This window comes from Lissotriton vulgaris, chromosome 10, assembly GCF_964263255.1.
Source record: "Lissotriton vulgaris chromosome 10, aLisVul1.2, whole genome shotgun sequence".
NCBI classification, from domain to species: Eukaryota; Metazoa; Chordata; class Amphibia; order Caudata; family Salamandridae; genus Lissotriton; species Lissotriton vulgaris.
In genome coordinates this window covers 50,970,706-50,992,207 of record NC_141698.1, presented here as the reverse complement: position 1 = coordinate 50,992,207, position 21,502 = coordinate 50,970,706, and the positions used below count along the sequence as shown (strand labels likewise).

Here is a 21,502-nt window from a genome sequence, read left to right as displayed (position 1 = left end):
TTTCCTTTTTTAGTTTTTTTCATTAAAGGAAATATCTCCTGATTTACTCTTCGGGTCAACTCTACTTGCATGGATGATATCATTCTTATGGTAAACCTCCCAGAAGAACACTATAGAGAGGTGCACTATTTTTCAAGGTGTGCCTTTGGTTGAAGGACATGGAAAAATATCCCCTTAGAGTAAAGTTTAAAGAGATGTGTAGATAAAAGAAAGTGCCCTCATAGGGTCAAAACCCAAAGCAGAGACCAGACATGGCTGATGAGGATTGTTTGGGGGTGGTGCTTGAGTTGAATCTTGCATTTAATTTGGATCTCTTAGACAAAACACCACCAGTCCTCTTTGTGATCGGTGTCATAAAGCCGAAGGCCTCGACTTCAACGATCATGCTGACATTTTGTTGAGGTATCTTTCCCTTTTAATCTCCACTGCTGTCAAAGACCTTTCTGTAGATGAGGGGTTTGCCATTAAGCTCATATTCATCCTTGATGTCTAGTATGTGCACAACAGGGCTACAAAGCAGAGCAGGTAGAGAAGGATTTCTTCAACTGAGGAACTGGCAGAGCCTTTGGTTGAACTCTTGCCCACTCTTGCTCTAGTGGATAATACTTTTGCTTCACAAGCATCAACCAGAGCATAACAACCTTAGGTATCCTACCTATAGTTAAACAGTTTTCACTGCACCTAAGCAACCACAACTGGTGATGAGAAAAACAAAAGATCAGAACACCAGGAGAAGAACATTCTGGGGACTAAACACCTGAGGTTGGGTTGTCACTCATGACAGAGTCACAGAAGGGCAGATAAAACTTACTCTTTACATTGGGGTGCACATTTGCCATAGTTGCAGGATCTGTCTGCCACATTGTGTATCTTAGTAGGTGACCGTATTATTTGCTTTCATAAAGCAATAAACAGCACCAGGAAAAATTGAGTACTAATGTTATCTCCCTTCCAACTGAGGCTTTAATCTCATTTGTATCCCTTCTACCATACCTCCAGTAAGACCAGTGGTCAAGTTGTTTACAGAGCTTTAAGAACTTAATATGGACCGTCTCTAAATGTTTGCCTTAAAGGGGCGGGATAAAATCTGTTATTTTTGAAGGAGTAAGGTTCAGCATGAACCTGTTGTGGCCCATATGATTGGAAAGTTATGGAATGCTACTGTACAATCTCCTCTGTTCCACTGGTGTTAGAGTACAACACAATGGATTATTTTAATGAGGGATGCTAAACTTGAACCACAAACTTACAAGCATCAAGTTCTTCTGCACTTTGAGTGGATGTGACTGCGCACTGGTATTTGTGGAATCTTGGCAAGAATATCTGCTTCATGAGAGGTTGAACATTAGATTACAAAGAAATAGAAAGATTGGTTTATTTAAGGCTGATGGGTGTGGCTGAGCATTCTGCAAATGCTTGCATCAGCCTTGTAACTTGAAAGGTCTCTTGGCTATGTTTTTTGTGTCTGACGTCACAAATGTAACACATTCTTCCCTTTTCTGCATATATTGTTTTCACCACGCACATAACTAGAACCGTAGTGATAAAAACAGGCAGAGACTCTAAAGTCAATAAGCATGTGTACCAGGAGTGGTCCCAAACTCCACCCTAAAGGCTATGATTGTGAACTGTAACAGCGGGGCCATACACCATACCGGTAAAGGCAGCTCTGTTTCCACACAAAGCAACAACTCGCCAATGGAGTGTGGGGAACGCGCAAGAAACAATACAGGGTGGGAGGGGACAGGAAACAAATGGGGCACACAAAACCATCCAGAACAGGAGGGGGAAGCAACAACATGGGCAAGTAGAAATGCAGGGGGGGAGGGTGTCAAGCAACAATGTGGAGCAGGGCGGGGAGTGCATGGGGAGACAGCCTGCAAACACATGCACCTTTTGGAGTGCTGCAACTAAAGTAAAACAATTTGCTCCGAAAGCATGAGTGGAGGAAGGACACTGGGCAAGAAAGCAGTACTTGGGCCATGCTCCAGGGGAGGGATAAATACATTAGGAGGAAGTGAGGCAGGTACACACACACCAAAGAGAAGCAAGGACATGAGTGGAAATGAAGCCAAACAATTGTAAGCAATGGGTAAGCCCTAAGCCCCCTGTAAGTAAGCAGTGTCTTACAAGCAACAGCACATTCGCTGCCTTGGGTAAATACCTAAAAACCTCATTAATCAGCTACTCTATCTCCCTGCCTTCAACATCCACTGCAGCAGTACAAGGAAGAATCCACCACCAGGTTCCAGCACATCTGAGTGTATCAAAAGATAATGGTAATATTGTGCTCTGATGCATTAATTCAGTGGATGTTTTGTAAAGCATTGATTATCATCTTTTGGTAAAATTGAGCACTGAGGACAAAAGGTCTGCTACTCTTTTGTGTGGGCAAATGGTAAAAGTAAGAATTTGACGCATTGTAGACTTTAAAAAAGTATAACTTTTTTTCTGGGAAAAGAAATGCAAAATGTTGGCTCTACATACAATACATATTCAGTTACGAAACAGCACAGAGTTTATGCCATAGATTTAAAGGGCACCTATGTACAGTTTTCTTTTCAGCAGCAGAGTAATATGTTACAATTTTGGATCTTCAAAAACCATCACCAGTGCAGAATCCTGCTGGATTGAAATATGCGCTGAATGCTTTCTCCAGATTTATGAAAGTAGAACCAACTTTGTCAAACACACAAGCATCGAAGTCTAACCGTACTTGGATGATTGGCTAATCAGTCAACTGAATTTAAACATGTGCAACGTTCATGTAGGCTCTAACATAATGATGCCAACAATTCTATTGATTAGCATTATGTAAGGTATATATTGGTATTTATTTAGTGCGAACCAAGCTGGGAAGCAATGGCTGTACATTACATGGAGGGTTTACACAAATACATAGTACAGATTGCATTTCACCTTTTTAAAATTAAACTCAAGGAGATTACGTGATGTGCCCAGAATGGCACGATGTGCCAAGTATCAAGACAGAGGATTGGAAGCTGGGACCCATGTTCCAGAGTCAACAGCTGTACCCACTTATTCACATATCCCCACCCCCATTGTTCCCACCCTGTACAATGTTTTGTTTAGTCTGGAATAAACAATGTGGCCGTATTTGGGATCACATGATTTGATACATGCATATGAAGGTGGCTCAGACCTGTCCGATTTTTGTTAGTGTACCATTTGCTGATGCTCTCAGCTTCTCCATTGTAAAGTCATCCCACAAAGTGGCCCACCACAGACTCCGAGGTTTGGATGAAGGGCACTTCATAAATTGAGCAGAAATACCCTAGCTCAGTGCTTCCAAAACATTTTAAAGCCACAACCCAGTTTTTAGAATGACAAACTTTTGTATTCCACGTAGTTTAACCCCTTAAGTGCTGCTGACGGCCAATGGTCGTCAGCAGCGCTACCTCCCCAGTGCTGCGCACGACCATTGGACGTCCATTCAGCACTGGTTCCAATGGACAGCGCAGCACTGGGGAGGGATGTTTACACGCAGCTAAGGTGTTAAAGGACACGAGGAGGCATTTTCTTTTTATATAATAACAGCAACTGTTTCTAAACGTCACAATGTTGACCACGCCAATGGTTTGTTTGATTTGTTCTACCTTTAGAGCCGTTTTAATATTTATTTGGAAGGTTTTGCTTAGACTCCTCATCCATCTTGCTCCTTCCATTGAAAGTTCCGACGTGATCCGTCAAGCGGTGGCCGAGTAAAAAGGAGGTGACCCATAATACAATTTCCCATTACAATTTCCATAGAGATTTTTGTACCACAAAACCTCCAAAATGGCGAATGGATCCGTATTTGGCAGAATGCTAGATCTTTATCTAGAATGTCTGCTTTTTGTTATTTGCTGTAAATACGTTCAGTAGTTTTTGAGAACTTAAGTTTCAAACTTTATTAATATCTAGGTGGTTAAGAACGCAGGAGTTCTGCGGGCACGCAACATCAGATAAGAGAGCGATCTAATTTGTCGAGAGGGCTTTTGCTTTTGTAGGAGCTTGCACCCTGATTGGCTGGCCGCAACACAAACAAATATTATGGCCGCTAATACATGCAGTAAATGGCAGAGGATTGGGTGCAGGACCTTGTTGCATGCACTCCACACCCAAAAGCCAATAGGGGTGAGGAGGCGGGGTTTGATATAGTTGCATATGGTAATAAAATATTATTTTACGTTACAAAAACCTTCGAAATTCACTGGAAAAAAAAGAAAGGTTAAAGTGACTGTCTAGTTAAGTGAAAGTCTTTTTTAACGTCACCTTTTTAAGCTAAAGAAAACCCACTGAAAGTCACCAGTTCTGAAGTATAGTTAACTGAAGTAACTATATATTGTGTCCTTGCCATGCATGGGTTATGACCTCACATGTTACAGCACTCATGGCATGGTCTATGACATCATTGATGACTATATGTATATATGTGTGTGTATTTTTGTTTTATAGCAGAAACACAGCCCAATTGCATTTGAGCACGTTACATGAGCACTACATTACACTGCACAAGGTCACACACATTTTTATTATAAGCACCATGGACTGAGAGATTTGCCCTGAACCGAAGGATGTTAAGCCAATTCTATGGGTCAAAACTTGTTCTCCAGATCCAGTAGACCACATCCATATTTCTCAATTTATGTGTGAAAGTGATACAGAAGTAGTATGGTTGTGTACTAGCTTAGGAGTACCTACAAGGGATTGTTTAACCCCTTCGATACTTATGACGAGCTCAGCTCGTCATGAGGCACAGTGGAGCTGTACTCATGACGAGCTGAGCTTGTCATAACCGCCGTGGAACGCCCACGCTGGGCTAATTCTCCTCCTGTGCGGGCTTTCTATGTGAGTGGGCTGTGTTGTGACGAGCTCAGCTCCACTGTGCAGCATGACGAGCTGTGCTCGTCACGAGCACCGCGGGGGAATTAGCCCCGCGTGGAAGGGGTTAAAAATAGTACTTGGGGACATTGTTCATTTCATTTGAACTGGTGCAGAAACAAGAATAATCATTTTGCATATTGCTTTCATAAAGACAAGGACCATCATCACTCACAAAGTCTGCCCGTGACCCACCAGTGGATCCAGACCCACACTTTAAGAAGTGTTGGCCTAGCTGCTAATAACGTGTTGCATTTCTCCTCGGGGGTTGTCAGTGGGTAGTATCCCTCTACCTCTGTGTACCCCAAGAATAGAACTGAGGGACCCATTCTCAAAGGAATACATGATAAATCTTTAATGGCAGTTCCTAACCCCCAGTTTGTCTAAATATGATGGCATTGCCAGCATATCATTGTACACGCGTCCAGGCAACCCCTTCCAAAGCTATTTGAATGTTTGACGGTTTTTATGCAATTGTTGATCTCTCTTGTAGTGGTTTACAAGTTTCCCCTCAGATTGGGGAAGTCCGTTTTTAATGGATCAGTCAAAAAAAGTCACATGACTATTTTCGGGTCAGTGGGTCAGTCATTGAAAGGGGTGTTGGAAAGTGATGTGGTCCCAAAGTGCATATGCCCACACAGTCTACCCTTATTACCGTTAGTGGCTGTGACCCATATCATGTCTCTGATGCCCCATCCACATTTGAAAGCAAGAGATGTAAATGATTGAGAACTTTTGCTTAACAAAACTACAAGCCATGTGAGATATTGCCTGTAAGAACCACAGGCTTGGTTACTGGTGTACCAATCACGGCATTGCTACTAAATGTGAAAGATTGTTTTGCTGCAAAAGCTATCTCATGGGAACCACTGCAGAATGTGTTTTATTACAGTTCTCAAAGGTGGCTATTACATTAAGATCAGTTTAAAATAAAAAAGTTAAAACAGTCCTGCCTTTAATCAACATGAAAATCTAATTGCCACTCCACTCTATAAGTGCGTATGGGGTTGACATAAGCTTCCATTCGCTAGTGGGCATAGTGAATTTGAGAGATCAGGTATAGCTGGCTCTGGTGGTTGTAAAATGCAAGTACTTAGGAAAATTACATTTGTTTCAATTGTATTGAACTACAGCTAACTCTGGTGCGACCACCTTTGGATATCTTCCATTCACTTATACATTCACTTATACATAAAGGTTTCAGCTCATCCTATACCTTATGAATTGACCCACTGTACTGTCTTCCTTTTTGCTCAGAGCAGTCTGTCTTTTTCTAATTTTGTGACTGTTTTAAGGAAAGGGGTGATGTTAGTTAAATCCATTTGCAGCAATATTGTGTTTTGGGGTTAGATCAAGGAAACTCATGCTGGAATAGAACGTGCTTTTTATAAGGATCCCAGTTGAAGGGCTGTAGTTGGAGGTTTTGCACAGTTTGATTTTATTTTATGTATTTACTTATTTTACACAGCCTGCCTTAGAAATGCTTTGCATGTATGTAATATATTGCTATCATTTTTAGTTTTAATAAATCATATTTGACCTTTTACCACTAACCGGTGGTTGCAGTATAATCTATGCCAAAGTACATATTGCAATGTACCTCCTGATTGCCTCAGGAACTGGTGGCTGCAACATGCAGAACAGTGGAATGATAGCCCACTTAGTCTTTTTCTTCTGTTTTTGCCACGTCCTAGAGGTCATTTGAAAGCCTTGCCCAGAGTACTCAATGCTTTTGATTGTCAGATGTGACATGAACATGCACTGACCTCAGTAAATTGGGGACAAAAAGGTAATGGTCTGGTATTTCCTCAGTCAACACAACTGCTTTCAGTGCTGACAAATCACTGTTCTCTGTTTTCCCGATAAGACCAAGTACTTCTTTCAATATTTTTTACTCTGTTTTTCTGTAGGTATTTGTTGGATTACCGGTGGTACCAGCAGTGGAAGACCTATGTGGACTCGGGTGATCAGAACTCTAGCACCTTCCCTGGGCACATTAACAACATCGAGCTCTTTGATGGTAATGGGGTGGAATTTAGTATTTTGTTTTCAGTGCTTAAAACATTGTAATCCCTGCATACACTTTCATAGAGTTCACTGGCTTCCATGGGGCTTCAGGTTCAATCTGGGTGCATTTAAAGTTATGCCATCAAATGCTAACTTGACATCAGTGATGGCAAGGTGCATGGTGTATTTTGGGAATCATTCATCATTCTTTGCTTATTGGAACGGTTCATGAACAGATGTGGTGGAGCACTTCTGTAGTAGGGGATCTCTGTGTATAGTCATAATCTAGTGAATAGTCCCGCTCATGAGCGTGGACCCCGGAGCAATCAAAAATAATCTCTGAAGTTGTCAAAAAATGCAGACCTGCACAAACACTTAAGAGAGAATTTAAAGACCGAAAATTGCAGCCTATATCCACAGGCTACACTGTCCAGTACTTCAACTAGAAATTCCACCAAAAACCACAAACAGCACAGCCTGTCCAGTTTTTCCTCACAGAGAAAACTTCCCTTTTCTCACAAAAACCTCAGGAATGATAGAGAAGAAGGTGTGGACAGACAAGCCCCATAGGCTGCCATTATGTGGCTCAGACAGGGATACTGTGCCTCTAAGAAAACTTACCGCAACTCTCTCAGTATCCCAGAATGCACAGCAGGTCCCTTTTACTTTCAGTTCTTTTTTCCGGCTCTTGCTAGCAGGACCCTGGAGCATTGAGCTCTCCCTTTGTTGGGTTTATTAAAGAATTTTTTCACTTTTGAGTGTTTAAGTGTTTTCACACGACGTGTTTTGGTGCCCTCTTCTTTTTTCTATCATCTGAGCACTCTATTTTTATCAAATATGCCTGCATTATTTGATAAATGCCCAGAGTGCTCCAGGAAGAAGGCCAAGTCGGATCCACATGAACTGTGTATCCTGTGTCTCTCTTCTTCTCATTTACCAGAGAAGTGTGAGATCTGCCAGTCTTTCTCCTCCAGGACCCTGAGAGACAGAAGGAAGCTCAGGCTCCAAGGACTGGAAGAAAGAAGGCTGCAGAGTCAAGGTGGGTCTGGAAAGGCTGGGTCTGCCTCCTCTGCACGTGCTAAGGCCTCTGGGGTGGCTCCCCAGCGCCAAGAAGGCCTGAAAGCGTCACTGTTCTCCGTCGACGTCGATAGCATCAACGACGGCGTCGAGAGGCATGACGGCGGTCTGTTCCCCTTCTCCCCAGGGCTCTGGGTCAAGAAGACGTCGATGCTCGACGTCGATGCTCGACGTCGTGGGGACTGACGAGACCACCGTCGAGGTCGCCGCCGAAGACATTATCATCTTCGTCGTCGTCGACGTCGAAGATTCCAGCCGGCGTCCGTCGACTCGAAGGTCAGCGTCGAGAAGGAGGTCACCGACGTCTAAGTCGAGGACGTTCGACGTCGACAAGACTGTCATCAGTGTCGAGACGGCGAAGCCCGTCGTCGAGGCGTAGGTCGTCGACGTTGAGAAGACGTTCGTCGACGTCGAGGAGGCGTTCTTCGATGCCGAGGAGGTGATCAGCTCATAAGAGAAAGATCTTCCTCCAGGAGGCGTTCTGGAGCCAGGAGTCCTTCCAGGTCATCTGGGGCAAGACGGCCAGGAAGAAGACGACGGAGTCACCGGGCTCGGTGTACTCTGAGGTGTACTCGCCTCCTAAGCCGAGGTCGCCTAGTCCTCCTCCTCCTCCACTGCTGCTGAAGGAACCGCCGCTGCGCACTCCTTCGCCGCCTCCTCTTCCGGTTCCTCCACATGTACCACCACAGTTGCCGCCTCCGGTGCCTCCACGTACAGCAACACCAAGGCCTCCGAGGTCGACTTCACTGCCGCACCTTCCAACGCCGCCTAAGGGGGCACCTCGGCCGAGGTCCCCCGGTCAGGCCGCCGCAGGTTCCAAAAACGGCTGCTCCTCAGGCACCCGCGGAACGCCCACGGCCTAGAAGACCCAGATCTCGCTCCGGACGGCGAGGGAGGTCCAGGAGTCGCCGTCGATCATCGAGATCCAGACGACGCCATAGGAGGGGTCGGTCTCGGTACAGCACGGGATCGTCCAGTACGAGGGAATATTCTCCGACCTTTTCTGAATCCCCTCAGACGAGGGTATCCCCGGTGGATGATGTGGTGTCCTTTCAGGAGGTTTTGCTGATGGGTGCTAACAAGCTGGGCATCACGTTGACGGTGCCCGCGCCCTCCGTCATCTTTGAGACTCTTCACAAGAAGCACCTGTCTCGGCCTCTATTGCCCTTGGTTCCAGGGTTAGTGGAACCAGCAATGGAGCTCTTTCTCACTCCGGCAGTGACGAAGGCAGTCCCCTCGAGGCTGCAGAAGAAGTACAAGGCACCTGATACGGACCTGGCTTTCCTCCGGACGGATCCCATTCCGGATTCGGTAATAGTGACGGCGGCGAGCAAGCAACACGCCACCACTCCATCGTCGAATGTGCCTCCGGACAAGGAGAGTCGCTGGTTGGAATCAGCAGGCAGGAAGGTATGCGGGACGGCCGCTACCTCCATGAAGGCTGCCAGTGCATCAGCACTGTTGGGGCGCTATGATCGGGCTCTGTGGGAGTCCCTCCAACAGTTCGCAGACCTCCTCCCTCGGGAGAAGGAGGACTTTATGGAAATCCTGAACGAGGGGTTGCTGGTGTCGAATCAGCTCATCAGTACAGCTGCGGACTCGTAGCTACTGGCAGCCCATGGTTACTGCCATGGTATCAATTGACATCTTTAAAGCCCGAAGCCCAGCAGAGGGTTGCCAATCTGCCCTTCTCGGGAGAGACCCTCTCCGGGAAGCACGCTGACGACGAGCTGGCCCGCATGAAGGCTGAGGCCGAGAGTCTGACAGCGGTGGGCTTGGAGAAGCCCAAGGATCAGAAGAAAAACTACCGCCCGTTCCAAAGACGGTAGAGGGCGAGGACAGCAGTCTGGACACCAACAACAGCAGCAGTTCCAGAGGAAGCCCTTCCAGAAACGTCAGAAGGGCAGGGGTGGTCAGCAGTCTGCCACCGCGTCCAAAGGCCCGGCCTGGTCTCGGCCCTGAGCGGTTACTTCCCCGTCATCCGTTACCCACTCCGGTGGGGGGAAGTGTTCAATATTTTCTGGCAGAGTGGAGAAAAATTACTCCGGACAAGTGGGTGCTGAATATTGTTTGCAATGGATACAGTCTTCGGTTCACCAGCCCGCCTCCAGCCATTCCACCGGTTTGCTCGCAGTTTCAGCTGCCCGAGCTCCAGGCGGAGGCCGATACCCTGGTAAGGAAAAGAGCTATATAAGACGTCCCTCTGTCTCAAAGGTGAAGAGGTCTGTTCTCACGGTTCTTTCTGGTTCGCAAGAAGGACAAGAACGAGTTCAGGCCTATTCTGGATTTGCGACAAGCAAACAAGTGGATTCGCAGAAAGAAATTTCGCATGCTGTCGTATCAGATTTACCCTCAGCTGCAACGGGGAGACTGGGTATGTGCTATATATAGACCTACAGGATGCGTACTTCCATGTGCCCATTGCACAGAAACACAGGAAGTTCCTGCGATTCCAAGTCGGCTCCAATCATTATCAATACACAGTACTGCCATTCGGACTGAAGTCTGCGCCCAGGACGTTTTCGAAGTGTATGACAGTGGTAGTGGCACACCTGAGAAAGAACAAGGTGTTTGTCTACCCGTACCTGGACGATTGGTTGATCAAGGCATCCTCCTTCTCTGAAGTTCAAGCACACTTCCGGAGGACGTGCGTTCTGTTGAACAAACTGGGGTTGTACATCAACATGTCCAAGTCTGTCCCGACTCCGGTCCAGTGCATTCAGTACTTGGGAGCCTGCATCAAAACGCTGTCGGCAAGCGTGTTTCCTTCGGAGGAAAGACTATTATCACTCCTTCGGAAGGCTCAGGCTCTAATGACCGCTCCATCTACAACAGTGAGGACGGTGTCTTCTCTACTGGGGTCGATGGCCTCCTGTATCTTCCTCACGTCACACGCACGGCTTCACATGAGACCGTTGCAAGAGTGTCTGGAGGATCAATGGAACCAGAGGAGAGGCAACTGGGACGACAAGATACGACTGTCTCTGCATGCTCTACAGTCTCTGAAATGGTGGTGTTCAGCTGAGAATCTCCTCAAGGGGGTTCCCTTCCACAAGGACATTCCCACTCAGACTATCGGGACGGATGCTTCTCTCCACGGCTGGGGGGCGCATTTCGGAGACTTACAGATACAAGGAACGTGGTCCCTGACGGCGTCCACGTATCATATCCATTTCCTGGAACTCAGAGCTGTTCCCTCGGCAATGAAGGCCTTTCATCTGTCCTTTCAGAACAACTCTGCTTGTACAGACTGACAATACGACTACGATGTATTACCTCAACAAGCAGGGGGGTACGAGATCGTGCACCCTGTCGCAGGAGGCGCAGGCGATCTGGCACTGGCTGCTGGCCAGAGGACTGACGATAACGGCTACCCATCTGCCAGGTGTGCAGAATGTTCAGGCGGAACCACTGAGCAGACTGATTCAGGAAAACCACGAATGGGTCATAAACGACGAATTACTAGGAGAAGTCTTCGCACTGTGGTGGACTCCAGACGTAAATCTGTTCGCCACCGCCGAAAACAGCAAATGCCGAAACTTCGCATCCAGGTACTACCAGCAGGGGACGCTGGGGAATGCGCTATGGATCAACTGGTCGAACAGCTTTCTGTACGCTTTTCCACCTATTCCCCTGATTCCGGCGGTGCTCATCCAGCTTTCCCAGTCCAGGGCACGGATGATCCTGATTGCCCCAGAATGGCCCAGGCAGTGGTGGTTCACGGACCTGCTTCACCGGTCTCTCCTTCCTCACATACGGCTGCCGTGCCGGCCAGACCTTCTCACGAAGTTCGGGGGGCAGATGGTGCACCCCAACCTCTCGTCTTTGAGTTTGACGGCATGGCTCCTGAGAGAGTGCAATATGGCCATTTGAATCTTCCTGAAGATTGTATGGACATACTGAAGGAGACTAAGCGTCCTTCCACTAGGACTTCTTATGCTTAAAAGTGGAAGAGATTCTGCATCTGGTGCAAGTCCAAGAACTATTATCCGACGACATGTAAGGAAGATGTCATCCTTCCATATCTATTACATTTGGCGCAGTCTGGCCTTAATTTTCATTCCATTAAGGTTCATCTCGCTGCGCTGACTGCCTACAGGAAATGCCCTTCACAGACCTCCTTCTTCCAAGATCCCTGTGATCAAGGATTTTTTGGAAGGCTTGAAGGTGTTCCCTCCTGTACGGCTTCCTTCGCCTTCATGGGAATTGATTGTGGTGCTGTCCAGATTGATGAAGGAGCCTTTTGAACCGATTCATAAGGCTTCGTTGCAGCACCTGTCCTGGAAGGCGGCGATCCTCGTGGCCATTACATCGGCACACAGGGTGAGTGAAATTCAGGCGTTGTGTTGCCAAGAACCTTATACTGTATTTCATGCTGCTAAGGTTGTTATGCGTACTCACCCTAAATTTCTCCCAAAGGTTATCTCTGATTTCCATGTTAATCAGACCATAACTTTACCTAAGTTTTTTTCAGAATCCTTCATCTCCAGCGGAAAGGTCTCTACATTCCCTGGATGTTAGGAGGGTGTTGAAATTGTACCTGAATAAAACCAAAGATATTCGTAGGTTAGACCAATTGTTTATCAATTACGGATCAGTAAGGACCGGTCTTGCTACCTCTAAACAGTCCATTTCGAGGTGGATCGTGTCCTGTATACAATTGTATTACCAGAAGGCTAATAAGACCTTAGGGGGTAAACCTAAGGCTCATTCCACCTGGGGCAAAGCTGCCACGACAGCTTTGCTACGTAATGTTCCCATTGCAGAAATCTGCAAGGTGGCCACTTGGAAGTCGGTCCATACCTTTGCTAAGCATTACTGTCTAGACACTGATGCCAGGACAGATACTCAGGTTGGGCAGGCTTCGCTGCGAAATCTGTTCGCACAGTAGTGGTGTTATTTCTCTTATTCTCCACCGCCGCTTTGGTATGGGGATGGGCTTGCCATTCTATTCACTATACACAGAGATCCCCTACTACAGAAGGAGTAGTTTCTGTCCTGTAACTCCAGTTCTGTAGTAGGGGTATCTCTGTTATAGTCATTAGCGCCCGCCCTCCTCCCCGGTGGAGAAAGATATTCATGTAAGGGATGCTACAGGTCTGGCGTGTTACACCTTCAAAAAGAACTGAAAGTAAAAGGGACCTGCTGTGCATTCTGGGATACTGAGAGTTCTGGAAAGTTTTCTTAAAGGCACAGTATCCCTGTCTGAGCCACATAATGGCAGCCTACGGGGCTTGTCTGTCCACCCCTTCTTCTCTATCATTCCTGAGGTTTTTGTGAGAAAAGGGAAGTTTTCTCTGTGAGGAACAACTGGACAGGCTGTGCTGTTTGTGGTTTTTGGTGGAATTTCTAGTTGAATTACTGGACAGTGTAGCCTGTGGATATAGGCTGCATTATCTGTCTTTAAATTCTCTCTTAAGTGTCTGTGCAGGTCTGCATTTTTGACAATTTAAGAGATTATTTTTGATTGCTCCGGGGTCCACGCTCATGAGCGGGACTATTCACTAGATTATGACTATAACAAAGATACCCCTACTACAGAACTGGAGTTACAGGACAGAAACTACTCCTTCATTCATGGGGTATTTTAGGGACCACTTAAAACCCTTTTATAACTGGAATGATGCAGATGAAACTTCCGTTTGTAGAGTTTGACATTGTGCACTGAGAACAGTTATTTTGTGTTCAAACCACACCCCCAGTGCAGTTTCCATCCCATCATCTATAGATTTTTTTAAAGCCTTTTTGCTGGGGTTCTAAAGATGGGTCTGGTTTGTTGTAGCAAGGCCTGTGAGTGTTATTTTTTTCTTGTGATTTTTGTCCAGGCCAGCAAGGAATGCTTATGTTTTCTTGAAAAAAAGATTGGGAAATGCCCCAAAAAAAGGTTTTGCTTTGTTTCCACACTTTTAGCACTAGAAACTTGTCTGGATTCAGGTCGGTAGGCGTGAGATGAATTCATTGGAGCTTGTGCCTTTTTTCAATCACGCTAATTTTGTACCTGTGTCAGGCTGCTCTCTCTCTGCCCAGAGTGTCCAGACTGTGACAACAGGAACTTGTCGCGTGTTCCCCAAAGAAGCCAGAGCATTTTATGTAAGTGTCTGGGGAATAAAAACCCTTTAGTATTTAAAAAAAATGTTTTACAAACATAAAGGAAAAAAATATATATAACTGACCATAATTGGTGAACTGCAGATTAGCTGAGCTAATATTTTAAAATATACATTCTGACACATTTTAATGTTTTCCTTTTAATTTAGAATGTGGGAGGAAGGTCTTGTCTTCTCCTTACAGCACAGTACATTGGTTAGGGAGAATTCTCACAAGAGCCAGTGCTAGATCTTGCAGTATCCCGGTATGTGTAAAACAATAGTGTGTCAGTGTTAGTTAAGAATCAGGCAATTCTGTTTACCTGTTGGTGGATGATCAGCTTTGTGGCCAGTGAGCTGTTTAAAATATTTTTAGCCAGAAGTTTCTTTCCTAAATTACGATGCTTTTGTGGCACCCCCATTAGATCTTTGTTTGTAGGGATTTCTGGTAGTTGTTCACCAACATTATGAATGTCTGGAGGATTTAAAAGCTGGAGCATTAATTTAACTGGCCAGTAACTGTTCAATATTTTCTGCATTCACTGACTATCACATAAAGTTGCACCTGTACCTCTGTTCAACCCATTAGGTTTGTATTGAGCCATTTAGAAATGGGTACTTAATGGGTTGAATGCAAACACTTAAACTAAAGTAATCCGGGCTACTGTAGAATATAATGTGCATAAAATCTGACGCTTCAGCTCAGTGCCCTCTCACATAGTGTGAAGAAAAAGATCTTTGGATTGTTCATTGTAATAGGGTTGATGTTTTTGTATGCAGATGCAATTGTGTAGCCGTCAAAAGAATGTTGTAGGGCACAACATAGTGCTGCACATGTTCATTAAGTTCTTAACATTGGCTCCAACATTTTCTCTCTCCTAATCAGATCTGGAAACGCACCGACTTAAAGAAAAGCTGGTGGAAGATGAGGACTATGTCTTGGTGCCCGCAGAGGTCTGGCAAAAGTTGGTCAGCTGGTATGGCTTGGAGAAAAATCAGCCTGCCATTGAGCGCACAGTGAGTAGTAGTTCCAGCTGTGTCTGCAGTGCTATTTTGTATAAGACAGGAGTTCCAGCACGTAAAGCTATTTATGTGCTGCTAACATAACTAAAAACAAAAGCAGTAGTTTAATTTGTTTTTCAGGAGGCAAGGGCATTTGAAACTGAACCATAACATACATTTTGTATGTCCATTTGTAATTGGTTTGCAAAACCTGCAGATTCAATTTAGTGCTTGCAACCAATGAATGATCCCCATTTTCTATATGACTGTGTGCACAGAATGTGAACAGTGGAAAGATGCAATAATAATAAAGGAATGTCTTCAACCTGGATGCATTGTGAGGTAGGAACTTTGACCATTGACTGCCATCACTCGCCCGCAATCAACAAAGCCGGGTGATACTGTGACTGCATAGAGACCTGACCCTCAGAGGCCTGAATCTGAAGAAGTAACCCCCTAAGATTTTACCGTCCTGGATATGCTGTGAAGGCAGTGAGGAAGCCCGTCCTCGGACTGAAGAATGCTCTGCTCGAACCAGAGAATAAGAGACGGATGCACAGACTGCTGCTGCAAGGCAAGACCAGTTGTTGAGCTCGGGAGGCAAAAGTGTGCCCAAATTTCCCAGGGACCAGATTTGAGTAAGCTCGGTGACTGATGGGAAGTCTACAGAGAACAAGTGAACCCTTCCTGAGAATAGAATACGAGAAGTTTTGCAAGTTGTTTATTCAGAGGGTTGTCCAAAACGTCTTGGATGTGACACTTTAAATGAAAGCAAGAAGGAGACTAAGATTTAGTGTCTCCGGTCAGGTCAAGGTGTGACTAAAAGTTGGAAGGAGTGTCTTTCGTAGACCACAGTGAAGGCAAACTTCTATAATGTCTTAATTTCTGGCCCTCCATACTGGCACAATTGAGTGAACGCTTGCATTCAAAGTGTATATGCTTTAATGCATGCCAACCAGAGTTAAAGTTGCCAGAAGTTGAGCTGAAGACTCTAGGGAGTAAAATGGGTAAAATCGGCTTGATCTCGGTTAGTTTTCTTCTGAGGCCAGAGTAAAACATGGTTCAACTTGCATTGAGCTGCTAATTTGAGGATCTATGTTTTGCTTGAAATAACAGAATGCACAGAGCCTCTTGTTGGATTTCTTCCCCTATATGGTTTGTTCCATAGAGACCTGAGCTGTTGTTTTACTTAACCCCTCCCATGCTCAGCTCGTCATGAGCCACCGTGGCCGTGTGCTCATGACGAGCTGAGCTCGTCATAACGGCCACAGCGCTCGCACGCGGGGCTAATTCCCTCGCTATGCTCAACTTTCCACAAAAACGGGTGTGGCCGTGGCGAGCTGAGCTCGTCATGAGCACACGGCCACGTGGCTCATGACGAGCTCAGCTCGTCACGAGCACGGGGGTGCTGTGCGCGCCCCCCTCCCCCCAGCACAGCGGGGGAATCAGCCCCACAGGCAAGAGGTTAAAACTGCTTACAGAATTCTTGTTAAAAGGTAAAGGAAATATCCAAGTAAAAGGATCAATACTACTCATCCTGGCAAGCATCCAGCAGACGAAGATTATCTTGAGGAGCTACATAGGAGGGCTTGAGTGATATACATACTTTTAATTAGCAGTCAGCTAAGTTCTAGGGTATTTTAAAAATTAATACGTATAACTTTGCCCTTATGAAGGCCTTCCAAGTGTTTGCATATTGTGTGGAAAGGGCACGACCTTCTGTAGGCAATACAGTATAGTTGTAAAGCAGAGTGTACATTTTTTCTTTGGGTAGAACGTAACATTGTCACAGCCACATCAAAGTGTTGTGCTCTATGAGAGTCTTACACCGACCTCTCTTTTGTAATTTGAAGAGTGTCATTATATGAGATGATGGAAAATATGGAGATTTATGGTTGTAGAATTTTTATGAGCAATGCAAAGTGATTGTAAAAGAAGTTATTGATTACAAATGCACCAAAATATGCCCTTTTGCATAATTGTGACATAACCTAATCTCACCATTAACTATTCATTTTACTACAACTAATAGCTACTTGACCATGAATCAAAATGACTAGCTCAGTCTTTATCATACACAATTATTAGTTCTCTCATTGCCCAAAGTAACGTTTTTCTACTTATGGTTTTGCTGTGCACGCACTACAGATGTATTCATTTTAAGGCACAGAATTGCCTTCCAGAGGACTAGAATGGTGTTAGCAACGTCATAAATTACAAATGAAAGCTACCAGTGTGTCAAAAAGTTTAAGCTCTCCATGGAACTAGTGTTAAATGAGAGATGTTTGGTGGGGTAGTAGGCAGTCTAACAAAGTGGTAAACGGACCGAAGGTTTTCCATTGGACAGAACTTGGAAAAGTCAGATGTACTAGGATGCTTTTTTTGTTATGAGGCTAACAGGAGTGGTTTCTTCAGGTGATTCTTGGGAAGTGATTGCTGACCAGGCAGGCCTCACATTGATTAAAATGTTACCAGACATGCAGGCCTAGTGACTTGAATAATCTACTCCACATAACTGTAATGCTCTTGTCCCATAAACTGGTCTCAAATTGTGTGATTCTAGGCAAATACTTTTTTTCACAGAGCTGCCATTTTCTTCGTTATCAAGTATGTGAGTTCAGCATGTATGCTGTACAAAAAACTATTTTGTCTGATTTAATAGACTAAACATTTGCTCCATGTATAGTAGAAATCTCGCCCACATATCCGATACACTTGACCCTAACTTGTGACTTACCAATGATGGCCCTTGAAGGGTCCCAAGGTGCGGCAGAGGCGCCAAGGCCCTACGTGCTCTTCCAATTGCAAACACATTAGAGAGGCCCTGAGGCGGCAGCACAGACCGGACCCAATCTTCCAAGAATCCAAACTTTTTGGGAAACCCAGGACCTGAATATTACTGCAGCGTGAGGGGCCCTCTGCATCTTCCTATCTCTCTTGTTCATCTCCGCCCCTGTACTTGCCGTTTTGGGCATTTCGCGGTTTAGGGTCGCCACCTGCCCCTGCAAGGATGCACTGTTGGATTTTGCAGCTGTGACTTCATCAGTCACTTTCCGAATATCTGCTCATAGTAAATTAACGTCTCTGAAACAGTCTTTATCTGGTGTTCTAAGGCAATGCGAGAACCTTGAATGGCAGCCAGAAGTTCTAACCAGGATAGCGCCGAGCCCTCCCCCAGCGGGTCTTCTGTTTCAGATACTTTTTACTATCTTGTTAACTTCTGTTTGGGTTGCTGTGGCATGGGATACTGCATAATGGTGTTTGGGGCGAGTGCTTGAGAGGATTTAGCCTTGCCTGTGATGACCTCAGGTGCGGATTCCGCCTCAGGTGCGGATTCCGCCTCAGATGCGGATTCCGCTTCAGTTGCGAATTCCGCCTCAGTTGCGAATTCCGCCTCAGTTGCAAGGGTCCGAGGGCTCAGAGCTCTTCAGACACCACCGGCACCGCAGTAGGGCCCTTGGGGAGCAACAACGGGCCATGCGCCTCCTTATTTATTTATTTAGTTTGAAGGTTTTTATAGCGCGGACCAGACCCTTGTGGGTATTTGAGTGCTTTACAACAAATAAAGGAAATAGAGGAAATAAACAAAGGAAATAGGCATTTACGTACAAAAATATGCTTATATTAGGTCCAACAACGGTAAATGTTCCAGCATAGTGCATATCTACAATCCTGCAACAACTAGTTCAAGTGAATTTTGTCAGGAGAATCGATTTAACTTCGTTTTTAGGTCTCGCCTGAGCCAATGCATGCGCTGCTCTGGCGAGACATTTTGTCTGTGGGCTTTTAAAAGTGTTACCACAGCTTTTTGGCTGCCATAGAGCGTGCAGTTACTCGCACAATGACAAGCAGAGACGCCATATGGCTTTCCTCTCTCGTCATGGTGCGCGCACATCGCACACCATTTGCCAGTCTGCTTTCACTTTTGCACACAACTCCTGGGCTTGTTTTATTTATTATTATGTGAGCCGGAGTTGGCGCGCGCCCGCACACAACTCCACCGCCCACCACATATTGCGTCTCGTGGCTTGTTTCTCACTTTGTTTGCTTTGCCAACATTGTAGACCGACTCGGTCTGCCTCCTATAGCCCTTGAACGCCAGCTGCCCTTTCTTAGTGCTAAGGATGTTACGCGCTCTCACCCATACAAGATTCCCTGCATGCTGTCTGCTCTGTTGACACAGCTGCTGCAGTAGGAAGGGGAGCTGCAAGTCCTTCTGGAGGGAAGCAACCTAGCGTCGGGGACGGCACTGCCTCCACGCCCCAACTACTAGCCTCAACATCTCCATAAACTATTATTGACGTCTCCAATCCAGACAAGTCCTTGTCTCACCTTAGGCTCTTACTTTTCACGTAAACCCGTTTTTCTCTCCCAACATTCCTTTCCAATCACTTCACTTCTCTCCCCAGACTCTTCCCTTTCTCTATTGCACTGCACCCCCTTCTCCCCAAGACACCTCCCTCCGCCACCCCTTTCACTCACCTCTCCCAAAGCCTGCAAGCTCTTCACAGCCCCCACCACCTGCTGGTGATCCAAACCCAGCTCAGCTGCCAGTCCTAGACTCTCCAGTCCCCCATCCTGGGCCTGAAGTTAGTGCAACAGCAGCTCCGGTACCCGGCTTTCCGCCATGCTTACTCAGAAAATGTCAGTGGCATGCACACAAACTGCACTGACAGGTCGCTGTATATCGCCGCCATCTTAGAACTGGACCCAGGTCTGTAAGCCAACAGTAGTCTTGGGCTACAACCCGTACAAGAGTTGCCTCAGGGTGGAGTCAAAAAAGAGCAAAGAAAGAGGAGGAGTAACAGGATGCAGTGGCTCTTATAGGGCTATACAGGATGTGATGTATGGACAAGCATAATGGGAAATGTAGTTTTATTTGCATACAAAACGATTTTCAGTGGCTGCTATGAGTAGTAAATAAAAGAAAGAGAAGCATAATCCGAAGCCTCCGGTCCTGTAATAGAATCCATCTTGCAATAGGCGAGGCTCCGTTCAAAGTAGCCTGTTTCATCACAATATTAATAGAAGTTCCATCATTGTGGCGGCCACTTTGCAACAGGAGAGGTTTATTTTTAAATGTGGGCTCCCCAGCAAATTCTGCCACTGGACACGTCTGCTTAGCAGCCATCTTGAAATGGCAGAGTTTGTTTCATGAGGTTGATTGCATACTATACAGCTTTAAGGTTCAAGACTCTTTCAAATGATGACCTTTGTCTCCGGACTGTAATCCAAATTGTAAAGAAAATTATTTGCTTTCAGACGGCTATGAGAAGAAATCTTATTTTTTGTTTGAGAAAAGTGATGAAAATTTGACTAAAATTTTGGTTTTATATTTAAATTAAAAACGTAGGATTTTATTTTAGAATCCATTGTTTTTAGGAGTCTGTGTGTATAAGTGTATGTGCACACAAACAGGCTGTACCCACATAACGGGTATTACGTCTTCTTTTGCATTCTTCTTTTTCAGTGAACTTCCCATTTTTATTTTCCGGGTAGTGCATTTTTGTTGTTTTTACATGTTTTGGCTAGTTTTGTTACTTTCTAAATTTCCCCTTAATACTTGGAAAAGGAAGAAATGTGACCATGTGGATATATTACCTACTGCACAACTAGTGATTTTTACCTAGCTGATTTGTAACCTGAGTTTTAATCCTAGCTCTCTGAAAACGTTGTGATCTTGGCTACAGCACTGTTGTTACCTGATGTCTCAGTTTCCATATCTGGCAATAATGAGAGCCCGAGAGACACGTTAATGAATTCCTGAATTAAAACGTGAATAGAAATACTGGATATTACTAGCTACTCTCAGCCTAATGCTTGGAACAACTGTCAAGTCCATTAACTAATTCGGCGCTTTGCTCTATATTCACTTATGTGACCTCTTCACTGACATGTCACAGGATGTGCTGTTTTATTGCGGGATCACCACAGCGCCTACGGAGAACAAGCATTGGCATAGCCAATAGGTCTCGCCTTTGAGATCTTATAAGTGTTTAGCCATGCAACTGTTGATGTTCTTGCACCAAGCATATTGTGCTGCATAACTAAATACTTATAAGGTTCCAAAAGTGAGACTTATTGGCTATGCCAATGCTTGATAAAGGATGCCGTGTGAGGGTTCTGTCTTGTTTTTCGGGGTAAGACATTCCAAATCCTAGGGGCCATTCCTGTGAAGCAGCGGTTATAGGTTTTTCTTTTTTTAAATCGTTGTGGTTTTAGAAGGTTATATGAACTCCTGTTAGTTCTGTTGCCGCCCGATGGTACTAGTTTTTCTGCAAGATATCGTGGTGTTTTGTGATGCAATACCTTGTGTGTCATACAGGCGATTTTCAAATGGATTCTGGCCTCAAAGGGTAGCCAGTTATGAGTTGCCCGATGGTAAATGCCCCCAGTATAGGGCTGATGCCAGCTGATCAGGAAGATAGTCGGGGCCAACCCAGGTC

General features: G+C 45.4%; 1 protein-coding gene across 1 annotated transcript in view; it reads left to right on the top strand.

Annotated features, from left to right (window-relative positions):
- The window catches only part of USP11 (ubiquitin specific peptidase 11), a 280,476-nt gene that overhangs the window by 57,029 nt on the left and 201,945 nt on the right, over positions 1–21,502 (top strand). The window contains exons 2-3 of the mRNA XM_086940434.1: positions 6,795–6,904; positions 14,941–15,071. Coding sequence (XP_086796560.1) covers positions 6,795–6,904; positions 14,941–15,071 — 241 coding nt within the window. The remainder of the gene's footprint in view (positions 1–6,794; positions 6,905–14,940; positions 15,072–21,502) is intronic.